Source organism: Vigna unguiculata, chromosome 2 (genome assembly GCF_037176805.1).
Source record: "Vigna unguiculata cultivar grain cowpea cultivar isolate G323 ecotype 2 chromosome 2, ASM3717680v1, whole genome shotgun sequence".
Lineage (NCBI taxonomy): Eukaryota > Viridiplantae > Streptophyta > Magnoliopsida > Fabales > Fabaceae > Vigna > Vigna unguiculata.
This window is the reverse complement of record NC_140793.1, coordinates 33,386,372-33,401,084: the sequence shown is the minus strand read 5'-3', so window position 1 is coordinate 33,401,084 and position 14,713 is coordinate 33,386,372. Positions and strand designations below refer to the sequence as shown.

The window sequence follows — 14,713 nt, the reverse complement described above, 5'->3', positions numbered from 1 at the left end:
AACTTGAAATTAAATTCATCTGATTTGGGACATTTTGTGCTACAGGAGTTTCACGTAATAATTTTAAAGGTTAAATATGTTTTTTGTCTCTTAATTTTTAGCACAAATTGGAATTAGTCTCTTTAAAACTTTGATCCAATTTAATTCTTCATTTCATAAATGCATGAATTTAATTATTTAAATCAATTTTTTTAAAATTTATTTGATGGTTTAAACTCATCTCATAATAGTATTTGTGTTATTTACACAGTTTAATACATTTTCACTATAATATTAATTGAGAAATGAGACTAAATTTAAGGAACCAAAACGATATTTAACCCTAATTTCAATTTTAAACTCTTCAAAATAGCAACCAAAACTCTTTTAATATCCTTCCAATTCCAATGGTCTTGAATTCAACTATATCCAACATTGTGTTCTTTTAAGGTTGTTTATCAAACCTCTTTCCAGAGAAATACTTGTCCTTTTACTTTCAATGTATTCTCTGCATTCTTTCTCAACATTTTTTTATCCTCTAATTGACAATAAAGTGGAAATATTTAAAATTTCTATCTCCCTCCAACAGTCATTTCGAGCTAGATTTTTTTTTGAGGCTCAAATCAAATTGCAACTTAGCAAAACTCCCCTTGAAGTTTCACTTTTTTTTTTTATATCAAACAAATTAAACTTGAAAAATATTTTCAAATATACTAAATGTTAACTAAGTCTATTTCTATAGTATTTTTATAACAGAGACACCAGAGAGTATGAATTAAAAAAGTGTATCTTATATTGTGTAAAATGTTTGGTTGCATTTTGGACTATGGATGTCTTTTTTTCTCTTTTCCTTTATTTTTTTTATTAAATCTATCACCCTCTCATGAACATATGTAGTTGATCAATAGCTATTAGCTTGAATTAACATAATTTTTTCTTGAAATGTAACTATATATGCTTTGAAACATATGCATCTTGACAAGAAGAATGTGAAATCTGTAATACACTATATTATTAACAACACAAGAGGATTTAGACAAATTCAATATATGAAAGTAAATTCATGATTTTTCAAGAGTACTCAAGAAGAGATATTTTTAATAGAAACAATTTGTAAAAATACACGAGTTTGAATTTTCCAAATAAATATATATGAAAACGTTTCTATAGAAAGTTAATGATTGTGTCTTTTATATAAATAATTAATGAAAATATATTAATTAATTTTATGTTCACTTTTTCTTATAACAATAAAAGTTAATCAAATTATTATTGTAATTATAAAAATAAATATAAATAATTTTTAAATTTCATCATAAATATATTTTATTTATTTTTTTAGATAATTTTTTTGATATAAATAACTATTTTAGGTTAGAAAAAAATTAAAAAATAAAATTTATAAAATAATTATTTTATTTTAAAAAATAGTTGTCCAAAAAATAAAACGTTAAAAGATTTATTATAACATAACAAATATGAATTATAACTTATAATATAATCTATTATATTATAATATTAATAAATAGACATTATTAATGATAGATAAATATAATTCACTCTCCTTTTAATTTTTATTATTATTATTTTTTGAATTCATACCACCTTTAAATTGTACTTAAACTCCGAGTAGCCTTGGTGGTTGGTCTTTTATTGGATTCGGTGGATCCAGATCCAGTCTAAAAGAAAATAAATATACGAAAAAACTCAAAACAAATTTAGATAAAATAAAGGGATCCTTTAGTAATTTCAAAAAATATTGAATTGCAAGTGTTTTATTTTTTCGAGAAAACACAACCTTTAAAACAAATAAACTAGAAGACATCAATTATTTTTTCTCTTGTTATTCTCCTGTTCCTTGCAGGTACCAATTCCATTTATCTGCGTGTATGTACTCCAACGTCTCCCAATTCACACCTTTGCTTCGCGATTCTTCGATGCGTTATCTTCCTCCGCCGATTCTTCTTTAATTTTCTTCCCTTTTTATCCCAAGTTAACTAAATTTTGTGACATCTATATTTCCAGGTTAGTTAGTGTGCACTCATATAGTTTAGGCATCACCGATTATTCTCTCTGTTACTTTTATTAACTCGGTTTTTGTTAATTGTGCCCTGTGCGAGTTGAAAAGTCCCCATTTTTCCTTGTCATTGTGTTTTGTTTAATTAATGTAAGATTTATGTGTGCGTAATGAATTTAAAACTGAATAAAAAGAATAAAAAACATCACTTGGGTTTTTATTTGAGGCGGCGATGCAATAACCCTTGGAGGTAATTCCTCACTGTTGTCAATGTTATGAGAGTTATGGAATCAGATGTAGAATTAGAGGTTACTAAAGGTGGTATTTGTTCATGTAACTCTTTCTCTGTGTGTGTATATGCGGTGCCATTTTTCTATTTTTGCATGGATTGGTCTAATGGTATTGCCATTGCAACAATAATGTGCATTGTTTTTTTCCTGGTCAAGATGCTTCTGACAATGTTGTAACTTATATCACTTTTCCCTAATATGAAAAAGTGGTTACTGGACTTTCGGGAGTTGTCCACTTGTCAGAAATTAGATGTCTTGTGGATGAGATTGAAGGTAATTAGGAATTGAAATCCGTGCTTGATGAAGAAGATCTTGGGTTCATTTTTTTTTTCTTTTAAGAAAATATTTGGAGAAGAAAATGTGTTTAAATATGAAACTATCTTGTTGTTTTTATTTAACTTTTTTTTACTCTCATGCCTGTAGGTAAGATAAGGGAGAGTTCTTTGTTGGTTGATGGACATGCAGAAGAAGACAGCATTCAACTAAAACAAAAGCAGAGATTTGGCTGTGATAGAAAGGTTGCGGGCTTATTGTAATGGGTGCTCCTAAGCAAAAGTGGACCGCAGAGGAAGAAGCGGCATTGAAAGCTGGAGTTGTCAAACACGGGGCTGGAAAATGGCGCACCATACTTACCGACCCAGAGTTCAGTTCCATTCTGCGCATGCGTTCTAATGTTGATCTCAAGGTAAGTCTTTTTGTGGGCTTAGGATGTTACTACTCTGTACATGTGAAATCTTGTTTACTGCATCAATACTTGCAGAGTTCTATTGGCTTTCAGAAAATTTCCAAATTTTAAGCATACCGAGGTGTATCATGTGTGCTTTAAACTGTGAAACAGGACAAATGGAGGAACATAAATGTGACAGCAATATGGGGATCAAGGCAGAAGGCAAAGCTTGCTCTTACAAAGAACCTACTACCATCCCCCAAAATTGACAATAATCACATGGCCTTGAGTACTGCAGTTCAACGTGACAGAGGAGCAGCAGATCCCAAGCCTCTGGCAGTTTCTGGTGGAATATCTCCTAATTCAAAGGAAAAAGTATCAAGGCTACAGAACTTCCAGTTAAATATATCTGTCATTTACTCTTGACTAATAATTAGTCTATTCTGGCTTAGTTTAGTTTTTTTTTTTTTTTTTTGTTAAAACTGTATGAAGAAACATGAATAATTATTATGCTTCACTTGCTAGTAATTAGGTCTAAGATTGCACAATGCAATGCACTAGTATACAATTTTTTGAATGAATAGAAAATTAAACCAAGTTTCTAGAAATGAGGAATCGTGTATTTTGATTCTTCATTTATATTGATTTTTGTTTATTTAATATCATGATGACTCTGAACCTAGCAAGGCAAAGATACACTGAAAATATGATTCACTATTCAGTTGCCTATTGGTAAATAGTTATATTCTATTTTATGCATTTCAATGACAGCAGCTGTATGCTTTTTAATAATGTCAGGTTGGATAATATTATATTAGAGTCTATTATCAAGTTGAAGGAGCCAAAGGGTTCTGACAGGGCAGCAATTGCTTCATATATAGAGGTATTTGTACTTCAGTTCCTTCACTTACGATCATAGAATCTAAGCATCTCAAGAAACAAATGATGATCAAGTGTTAGTGCATGTAAACTTCAATTCTAAAGAATATTTAATTTCTTCTATTGTTGGCTTCTTTTTTCCTGTTAATTTCTCATGAAAAGATTTACATTTAAGATTAGGAATAAATTGTCTGCATTCATTAATCTGCTATCAAATAATTTCTCTTTTCATGTAGACATTTTGCATTGATTGATTTATTACTTATATGTGACAAAGGAAATGTATGTGCCCGTGTTTTCTAATCAAGTTTGCAGTACGCAAAATTCAGGAAAAAGTTTTGGAATATTTCTCTCGGTGGTCCATGGAGTTAGATATTGGGTGTATTTAGCAAAAACTATCTACTAGCTGATAAGCTAGCTGGAAATGAACATAACTTCATAAATTTTATTGTAGAGATAAGATTTGTGTTTTCTAGACAAATATATGTAATTATAATTTATATTTTTTAACAAATAAGTAAATTCTTATTAAACATTTTAGTGCTTCTATTTATTTTTTTAATGTTGTATATGTTTTTTGGATTTAGACAAGGGATTTAGTTTATACTAGTTGATCTAATGTGTATTAATCAAATTTAATTTTTATTTATTTTCAAAAACTTAAATTTTATTTTTTGATTAAACGACTGGTGCATTGTTTTTTTTTTCTTATTTTCATTGTATGATTTTCAAATAGTATCAATGTAAAGAAACGTTAGTTACTTCATTTTGTAATGTTAAAAGATAACTCAACAAATACCAAAAATTGTGCAATGACTAATTGTCAATGTAACATTCAAAATAGGTGATCATAGGTAAAAAGAAATTAAGGACAATAAGGAAATGTATTAAAATGTAAATGATAGTAATAGAAGAAAATTAAATAAGGTACAAACTAGGGAGAGGAACTTCTACCTTATAAAGCTAGAAGCACTTAAAATAAGTTACTTTGAAGTACCTTACCAAACACTTTTTGTGTTGGTAAAACTAGTTTATAAGCTAGTCAAATAAACTTGTAATTAGCTTTTTGGTCTTACCAAACTTGCTAATTGTTTATTATGGATCATCAATTTCAACTTGTTATGACATGAACTAAGAATTCCTTTCTGCGGCTATCAAAAGATTTTGGCGTTTTAAATGTTTCTTTTTTCCATGTCCAAGCTGGTGGTCTCACATGTCAAGCATTAAAAGCTACTAACTCTTCTGCCCACCCATGTTTCACAAATGTTTAGCATAGATCAACCAATAGTAATTTGTTATTTACTGCGCTTTTTTTAATCCTGATTGGCTTATAGAATTATTAAATGCAGTAAATAATATCAATTTAAAAGTTTCATTTTGTGCTGGTCTATACCAGTGCATGGAAAATAATGACAATTTTTCACCTCATCAGGATCAATACTGCTCTACACCAACCCTCAGAAAGTTACTGTCAACAAAACTGAAGCACATGGTGGCGAGTGGAAAATTAATGAAGGTAATTTTACTGCTAGTTAAATCCTTAACAAGACAGTATTTTTGCTTGGATTATTGGACCCTATTTTCCCAATAAGCGGCATTTTTACTTACAAAACTTTGTAATGAAGCACAGTCAGCATGGATAAATTTTAGGTATTGTATGATAGATACTTTATTGACAACTTATTGATGTTATTTACCCAAGGTTATGAACAAAAAATCATTTGTAATGCATAAGTAATTGGTTACATGTATGTACAGGTATGGAAAGAAATATGTTCTCTTGAAGTAATTGAAGCATATCTGGCAGTTTTTTGCAAGAGTGATAAATCTATTTCAAATTTTGAATTGATAAAATATTCCTCCGTCTAATGCTAAATTAATCTTAGGTAAACATTGGGTATGTGATTAAAATCAGTATTTGGTCAATTGATCCTGAGTGAGACATATCTAACGAGTAATGACAGGTAAAGCATAAGTACAGGATTGCAACAAATTTAACTATATCTGAGAAAAGAAGATGTTCTTCCTTGTTACTCCTGGAAGGGAGGCCCAAAGATTCTCCAAAAACTGAGAAGACTGGTGTCAACATTCTTTCAAAATCTGAAATTGATGCAGAGCTATCAAAAATGAAGGGTGTGACACCACAAGAAGCAGCAGCTGCTGCTGCAAAAGCAGTTGCTGAGGCGGAAGCCGCCATTGCGGAGGCTGAGGCAGCAGCTAGGGAGGCAGACGCTGCAGAAGCCGAGGCAGAGGCTGCACGAGTGTTTGCAAAAGCAGCAATAAAGGCTCTAAAATGCAAGACGCTTCACGTTTGGTAAGCTTCCTTTTCCCTACCAAGAAAATTTATCAATGCCTAAACTTGTGTATACAGCATCATTCTTTTCAATTAGAATGCTGTTGGAAAGTGGTTACTATTTCCAATGTAATTGCCCATCATTTCTTATTGTCTATCCAATTTAGCAAACACCGTGTCAGAAGGCTCCTCACTTCCCAAAGGTATGGGGGATAGTTACTGTAATAAAACTTTTCCTAGTTTATGCAGAAACTGTTTTCAAATTTGAAATCGTAAAGAACTAGTCACGAAGGACAACTTCATCATTGTGCCAGGATTATCCTCAGAATAGCATGTGACAATATCTTAGTTAAAATTCTCATCCCTCTTTTGACTCAGTTTCTAATTACTAGTGATCCTAATCTTAATTTCCAACCAAAACCCTCTCAATTGTGAAAAGATCCCAGTTTTGTTAACTAATACGGAGAAAAGTTTTCTCCTTGCTTGTATTAGTACTACATTATTCTTGTTCCTGCAGGAAATTGGTTAATGTCTGTTCTGTAGCTAACATTTTGATTTTGCAAATGTGGGCAGATGGTGTCAGCTTCTGCACTGCTGATATGACCAGTATATCAGTTTGAGCTCATAATTCTGCTGCTAGACTTCTTGCATGTATTCAATTACTGTATATAATTTAGGTTTGTAAATTTGGAACATGTGGGGATTGATCCATGAAACATTTTGTCAGGAGTCCTTAAGAGCGTATTTATTATTTTTTTATCTTATTTTAAAGAAAGACGATGAGGCGAGAATACAAATTATTAGTGGAAGAGTGGAAGTAGTGATTGAGTATTATGATGGAACCGTGTGATAGACATCCTATAATAGTAAATGGAAGAATACAGATTTTATTAGAATTTTCTGATGACAATATGAAGTGTTACTTTTTCTCGTAGGTGTTATACAAATCTTTTTTTTTTTACTTTTTTTAAGTTGATATTGTACTTGTACTTCTTTTTGAGATTTGTAGAAAAGCTAGATAAGTAGTATTCTACAAAGAGCTTGAACACGAAAGTGTCAATTAAATTGTGCTTTATTTTTATATTAAAAAAATATAATTTTTTGAAAATATAATGTTTGACAATACAACTTCTAGTTTGACATGATCGGTAGTAAGATAAGACCATCATTTTAGATGTCTCCTATATACATAAGTTAGCAACGTATATAAAAAATGTGCAATACTAGGGTGCTAGGTGTATTTAAGTCAGTCAAAGAACACTTTAATTTAAAGTTAGAAAATCCGATAACCATAAAAATACACCTATTATCCGCAAGGACACCTTAATTTAAAATCAGGAAATTCTTAGGAGATAATAAGAAAAAAAAACACACTTATCTTTTAAGGTTGTCAACATTGATAGGTTTATTTATGTTCACACATGATTGTATGCGCTTAGTGCAACGGAATGGAAGGTAAAACTATCATTTTATACATATTTTTTAAATAAACAAATAATGCTTGAAAATATAATCTCTAAACATTTTTTTAAACAAAATAATAAATAATTTATTACATTTTAATTTAGAACTCCTATAATGAAATTGTTAACTAGTCGAAACTTCACTGAAATTAAAGGATTGAAAAGAACAACTTTTAAAATTCTTGAATTAGGTAACTCTTAGAAAAAACAACATAGTTTCTATTAAAAGGGCTGACCCCCTTTCGCTAAAATTTCCTCCAACTTTTAATACAAATTATATTGGTGCTTAATTGACAAAATTTACAACCTTGCGTGATACAGTTATGATGAGTACCACAACTCAATGATCTGGTGTAATAATTAATATATATATATATATATATATATATATATATATATATATATATTTGCCAGGTATTTGGTTGATCATGCTTTTTCGCCAAACATCATCATACATGGAGTCAATAAGTCGATAATTTCATTCAATATGAAATTAGCGAAACATAAGAATAACCTCAAACTTATTATTATTAACCATTCGAAACAAATAATTGAACACAATGAAAGCAGCTGAATTTGGGCATGTTAGATAGTTAAAATAAGGACATAAGAAATTGCATCATTAGAAAATAGGTAATATCTATTCCTCCGCAAATACAGTTCAATGAATTTTAATGATATGGCTAAGCCTATGACACACACTATGATTTACTCATCATGTAACCTTTCACATGTATGTCACCCCGTTTGATTACCTACCGGACAAGAATGATATTATATTACAAAGCATCTGACAAAAGGAAAATAAACCAATCAGCAACTGAGTTAGACATGCAAACGCCTCTAGTAAATCCATAAATGTATCAACCAATAAATTACACTAGAGTTCAAAATAGAAAGAAGCAGTTCAGCTCTTCGATTTGGAATGCTTTACAAGCCAGTCTATAACAGAGTCAATGTTGGTCGAGTTTTTGCACGAGATCATGAAGCAGCAAACTTCCCTGTCAATGATTGACTTCAATTCCCTGCACACCATAGTATTTTTCAGCAATAAAGTAGTATGAACACATAGGAAAGAAAATTGAAGGAGAGAATGAATTATTAGAGTTCTATAACTTTCTACAATTAGTTTACTCCTTTATTGCTTCATACTTATATTAGGTCTTACATTTGGTCAGTCAACGCTTGCTTAGAAAGAGCACCCGGTTTGTCAATCTTGTTCCCTAATACCAACAAAGGAATGCCATTCAATGATGGTTTGCTCAGCAAATCATGAAGCTCACTTCTTGATATGCTAAGATTATCGGCATCGGCAGCATCAACAACATAACTGCAGAAATATGGTATGATGTTTAGTTGCTAAGTTGAACAGATTCAGCATTAGACTGTTAGCTCAAAGTGTAAATTTAAAACAAGGAACAGATCCAATTATACAAGTGCAATGGATCTAAGAGACAGAATTCTCAACAGCAGCAACTTTTACATCCAATGAACATTGCATTGAAATATAACTAACGAAGTCTTTTCAGAACTAAACAATAGCAAAAGCATACAGATTAAAGTTTTAGGTCCTTGACCTATGGTAATGGAAGGATAATAAGTCTGCGTACACCCCTTCATGGATGGACAAGTGATTATTTATAAATACAAATACACCAGAGAGGAACCCTTTACTAAGGCATCTAAGCAACAAGTGGTTTTGCATCACTGTCATAGATAAATGAAGAACATTGTTTGGGTTCAAGGAAGAAAATATAATCTCAACCACTAGTTATTATCAAACGAGACTTATTCTGGATGTATCATGTATCCAACTACAACAAACACAAATAAACAACTACGCACTTTGATTATCAAACAACCATGAAATGCAACAAACAAACACAAATAGACCTTATATTGATCACTAGAAAAGATTCAAAAACATATAGACAACATGAAGACTGTACACACAAGTTCATTACCAATACAACTTATACATTAAACATTTATCAGTAATTTGTATTAGTATAAGCATGTAAATTATACCCCTGCGAGAAACATGCATGCATGGGTGCGAGCACATAGGGTGAGAAGAATTCAGAAAAAGATAAGAAGTTCGTTACATACACAATAGCAGAAACTGCACGACAGTAACGTTCCCACATGCTGCGGAACCTAGGCTGCCCACCAAGATCCCATAACTTTATTGTAACATTCCCTTTTGTCACTTTCCTCATATTGAATCCCACCTGAAATCAGAGAACAACGAATCGATCAGGATGTTATTTGCCCATGATATATAGTGAAGTCCATAAAATTGAAAAAATGGAGGAGATAAAATTAAAAGCATTTGGTGAACTTACAGTAGGAATCATGTCTTCACTATAGCCACCAGTCTATAAAACAAAAAGAATAAGTATAAGAGATATTGTCAGTTAGTCAACCTTAAAGATAAACAACTAAATTGCTAAGCGAAAGCCAATGTGATTATTGTACTTACAGCGACTACATTTACAAGGGAAGTCTTTCCAGCATTCTGAAGTCCAATTAGAGATAACTCCATCTCCTGCTTGAAAAATAGGCTGCAAACAAATTTACAACACAATAAGCTCTTGTTTTCTTGATAAAAGTGATTCATATACCTAAAAATGTATAATTCAACTTTCAAGTGTAACCTAAACTAAAAATTTGTGTCATTAAAAAGAGAAAGCAATATTAGGGCAATCAAAAGCAATTTAAAAAAGCACTAATCTGTTTCACACATAAAGGTATTTGGAAGTGTTGGACAGAAAATCTATACAGCTTCCATACCAATAAGCTTCCGTCCATTTTTTCGCCAGTGATTTCCATATCTACCTTTTATTCCAAAAGGTCAAGAAAACATCCTTCTCCATTAATTGAAAAATGAAAAGATTATACACACACAGAGACACACACAAATTTCCTATCCAGAAGTTCCCCATACTTCTCCAAGATTAAGAAGGCGATAACTAGAAAATTTAAGATATCTCGTTTGAAACAAAACGATTCACGAAGCTTATGAAAGGTGAAAACATTTACAAATCGCGAAACATTACTCACATGATATATAAATATTTGCATTGAATACAAAAATATTGTAAATCAATACTCAAACATTAGAACCATACATATAGAATTAACATTACAAACTATCAACAAGAAAAACACAAACACAAGAACCCTGAAAATTAAAAGACCATGAGTGATGCAAAGAGCCAATCAATGCGAAAAAGCCCGAGTATTTTGGTTAAAAAAGCTTACCTGCGAAGCCAATTGAGAAAAGCTTCCCACAATCCCATTGGTTTTTGTTGAAGACAATTCTGATCGCAAAATTATGCAAAGAGAGAAAGAAATCAGATCTCCGATTTCTCTCTTGGTAGACCAAAAAGAGAGAGAGAAATGCAATCCAATTCACCTTTTCTCTCTCAAACCTATTCTTCCCTCCCTCCGTTTTCACTCCCTATCGAACTCACTCTTATATATAAAAGATACCAACCGCATTTTATCTTTAGTCTTTAATAATATAATATCTTTTAATATCTTATTTTTATGGTTTAATATTTTCTAAGAATCTACCTGGATTAACCATACCCAAACAAATCATTGGAAACCCACCATCTTTTATAATTGGATAATGCAAATAATAAGTATATATTCAATTTAAGAAGTATGAATTGAATAATAGTTAAATTAAAAAAATATCAAAATATTATCTTTATATTTTTAAATATTGTTATTTTCTCATAAAAAAAATCACATATTGTTATTCAAATATAGTACGTATATATAAAAAATATTAACAAGTTGCATCCAATAAAAACTAATTATTTTAGAGGTTTTACGTTTTTTAACTACAAAATTCAAATTTAAAATAAATTTGAAAAGATTGCAATTCAGTTTCAATGGAACTAATTAATTAACTTATAAAACGTACTAGACTTAAATATTAAAATATTTTAAAATTACTGTAATATTATATATATATATATATATATATATATATATATATTGTTTTTTTAATGTTACTCTTTAGTGACTGTTTCTTAAATTAAAATAATTAACTTATTAATTTTACTTTCTAAATAACGTTTTTTAATCTAATTATTTTTAAACTAAAATAAATATTTATAATAAAAAATAATCTACAAAACAAACAAAAGAGTAAATTATTTATTATCTTGTTGGTATTTGAAAAAAATTAAAGTAAACACACCATATGGATTTTCGCTCTTTATTTCTTATTTTGGTAACGGTTTTTTTTATATATAGTCTTATCTTTGTAAATATAGACTATTTTATTAATTATTTTATATTTTAATCTTATAAGGTCTTTTTATACTTGTTTTCTTACAATATATCTTTTATAAATTTAATAATAATATTTATATTAATAATAGTATTTTATTTTAATAATAATTAGAATAATTAATATTTAATTGTTCATTATTATTTCCACTAGTATCGATAAAATAGATATTTTATTAAATAATTTATTTTAATAATGATTATATATTTATATATAATTATTATCTATTAAATTTGTATTGTTATTATTTAAGTATGTCTATCACACATACCAAATTTAATATGTAAAATTTATAATTATAATTATAAAAAAAAAGTATTCATCTTTAATATTTTTTAAAGAATAATATAACCAAATAGTAAACATGTCTTAATATAATAATTGACAACAAAATCAACTGAAAAAAAAATCTCGCAAAAGAAAAAGATAACTGAAAATGTGATATTAATTCAAGATAATAAATTAAGAAAATTTCATTTCTTTTGATTAAAGTAAAGGGTGAAACTTTAGTAAATGAATATAAATTTGTTATTACACTTATAGGATAATAGGATAATGTATATGTAAACAAGACATATAGAATAACCGATCTTTAGAAAATATTTGATTAAAGAAAATGATATTTTAATCATTTTTTTTTTGACTCATTTTTAATCTACTATTTTTATTACCATTAAATCATTTATTCTAATTTTTAGTAATGATGTGATGTGATGATCTAAGGATGATGAAAATGGTGAATTAAAAATAGATAAAAAAGGTGAGTTAAAATATCATTATCTTTTGATAACATTTTTTTTTTTGAAATACTTAAAGAAGATAATGGGTAAGTTTAAACTCGAATAAATATATATGGTAACAAATATAAGAGATAGTTCTTTATGAATTTAAACTAATTTTGATGCTTCTAATTTGAAAAAAAAAAGAATATACCTACTTTTATTTACAACTTTATGTATTTAATATTATCAAACATTAAAACTGATATACAATTTGTTAACGAAGTAATAACACACATAAAAAAATCACCGACTAAAGTTAAGCTTCCAATTAGAATAACAGGCTCTCTTTATCGTATCATTATTATTATCTTATTTTATACATTAGTATATTATATCTGGTACAACATCTTTCTCTTTAATAGTTATATAATCTGTTAAATAAAATAATATTTCCAGTATAAATCTCTGTTATGATTTTCTTTTTTTCAGTCATTTGGGTCCATAACAATCATATCAACGGCACCAATGTTATTGGACACAATGAAACAAGCATTTACATTGAGTTTGGGTTCGACTTCACTTATTTTAGTACCACAAAAAATACTCTGTCAGTGATGGTTCGGATAAGATGAAGAACCTGCCCAGAATTGAATGGGCACTTCTGCCTTTACTCCAAACATTTTTTCAACACTTTCAAAATTATTTCAAAAATAACATTTTGGTTTTTATTCTCACCAACCCGCATTCTTAAAACAGATTTTAAAAAAAATACCAAATTTTGAAATATGAAACAGATAAATATAAATATTTTTTTTTTCATTCTTTTAACCTTGTTTCTGTAGGTATTAAAGAACTAAATAGAATTAGAAAATAGATGAAATTAAAAAATAAATAAAACTACAAACTCAAAAAAATAACCTTTAAATATATATATATATATATATATTCTTTTGTTTTTATTCTATGTTTTGTTTATTTTATTAGTTTTTTAAAATTTTCTTAATATATTATTTTAAAATATATATATATATATATATATATATATATATATTTATATTTATATTGTTTTTTTTTGTATATAATATATTAAGAAAATAGATGAAATAAAAAAATGAATAAAGTTAAAAAATAAATAAAATTTAAAAAATAATTAACCTTTAAACTAAATTAAAAAATCTAAAAGAATATAAATATAAATTAATATATATATATATATTGATTTATTTATATTTTAATTTATAAATAATGTACTGAAAAAATAAAACTAATAATAAAATAATAAAGAAAAAAGAAATATATAGATACATGTATCAGATTTCAAAATCTGGTATATATATATATATATATATATATATATATATAATTTTTATCTTTTTATCTTTTTTTTGAAATCGTTGTTTATATTAATTGGATTCCGGTAATTCCCTCAACCGATTTCGAAATATGGTATTACCTAAATTGATTCAAAATCTAGAATTACTTATATTATATTGGATTTTGAAATTTGGTATTTGTTTATGAAGGGGTGTTAATAAAAAAGTCAAGGATTTATTTTAGATATTTTAAAAAAAAGTTGGGATATAGAAGTAAAGTTGGAGGTGCATGGAGAAATCCCTAATTGAACATGAATGAATTTTGGTTCACAAGTGAAGTGACAGTCTTGGGCTTTATTATTCAATAAAAGTCTAATAGGCCAATCGATACACATGATAACTTTTCTAAAGTCAAACACCAACTCAAAAACTCTGATAACTTTTCTGATTACTCCTTTTTTTTATAACTTTCGGATGTATTTGCAATCCTTTGTTTCGAGTTTTCCATTTTTTTTTATATTTCAAAATTATTTAAAGAATACAAATTTAGATTATAAAATAAATTGTCAAAATTTAGTTGATATCTTATCGATTTTTCTTTCTATATAGATTTTTTTTTATCTCTGCTTCTTTCCTAACATTCTTGATAATAATGCTTCCTATATTATTCATATTACGTGGTGGCCACCTTCATTGAATTAATGTGGCTTCTTTCAAATATTTGTGTTTTACATATAAATGTTATTCGACGTTATTGAATGGTAAATTAAATGCACCCTAC

The 14,713-nt window shown here is 28.3% G+C and overlaps 2 protein-coding genes across 3 annotated transcripts; one reads left to right on the top strand and one right to left on the bottom strand.

Annotated features, from left to right (window-relative positions):
* Positions 1 to 1,782: 1,782 nt before the first annotated feature.
* LOC114174037 (telomere repeat-binding factor 2-like) lies at positions 1,783 to 7,035 on the top strand. 2 transcript variants are annotated; one of them, XM_028058776.2, is made up of 7 exons: positions 1,784 to 2,004; positions 2,710 to 2,971; positions 3,125 to 3,351; positions 3,752 to 3,836; positions 5,265 to 5,348; positions 5,797 to 6,146; positions 6,699 to 7,035. In XM_028058776.2, coding segments are annotated over exons 2-7 (897 nt in total). In that variant the 5' UTR covers positions 1,784 to 2,004; positions 2,710 to 2,821; the 3' UTR covers positions 6,700 to 7,035. The 2 variants fall into 2 exon arrangements, with proteins under 2 accessions (XP_085523599.1, XP_027914577.1); XM_085667473.1 differs by lacking the exon at positions 6,699 to 7,035 and having other exon boundaries at positions 1,783 to 2,004; positions 5,797 to 6,150.
* Positions 7,036 to 8,178: 1,143 nt separating this feature from the next.
* On the bottom strand, positions 8,179 to 11,092 carry LOC114171516 (ADP-ribosylation factor-like protein 8a). The gene is made up of 6 exons (XM_028056485.2): positions 10,853 to 11,092; positions 10,071 to 10,152; positions 9,934 to 9,966; positions 9,698 to 9,819; positions 8,757 to 8,918; positions 8,179 to 8,613 (listed from the first exon to the last, which is right to left on the bottom strand). Exons 1-6 carry the CDS (start codon positions 10,888 to 10,890, stop codon positions 8,496 to 8,498), a joined length of 555 nt encoding a protein of 184 aa, XP_027912286.1. The 5' UTR covers positions 10,891 to 11,092; the 3' UTR covers positions 8,179 to 8,495.
* Positions 11,093 to 14,713: the final 3,621 nt, after the last annotated feature.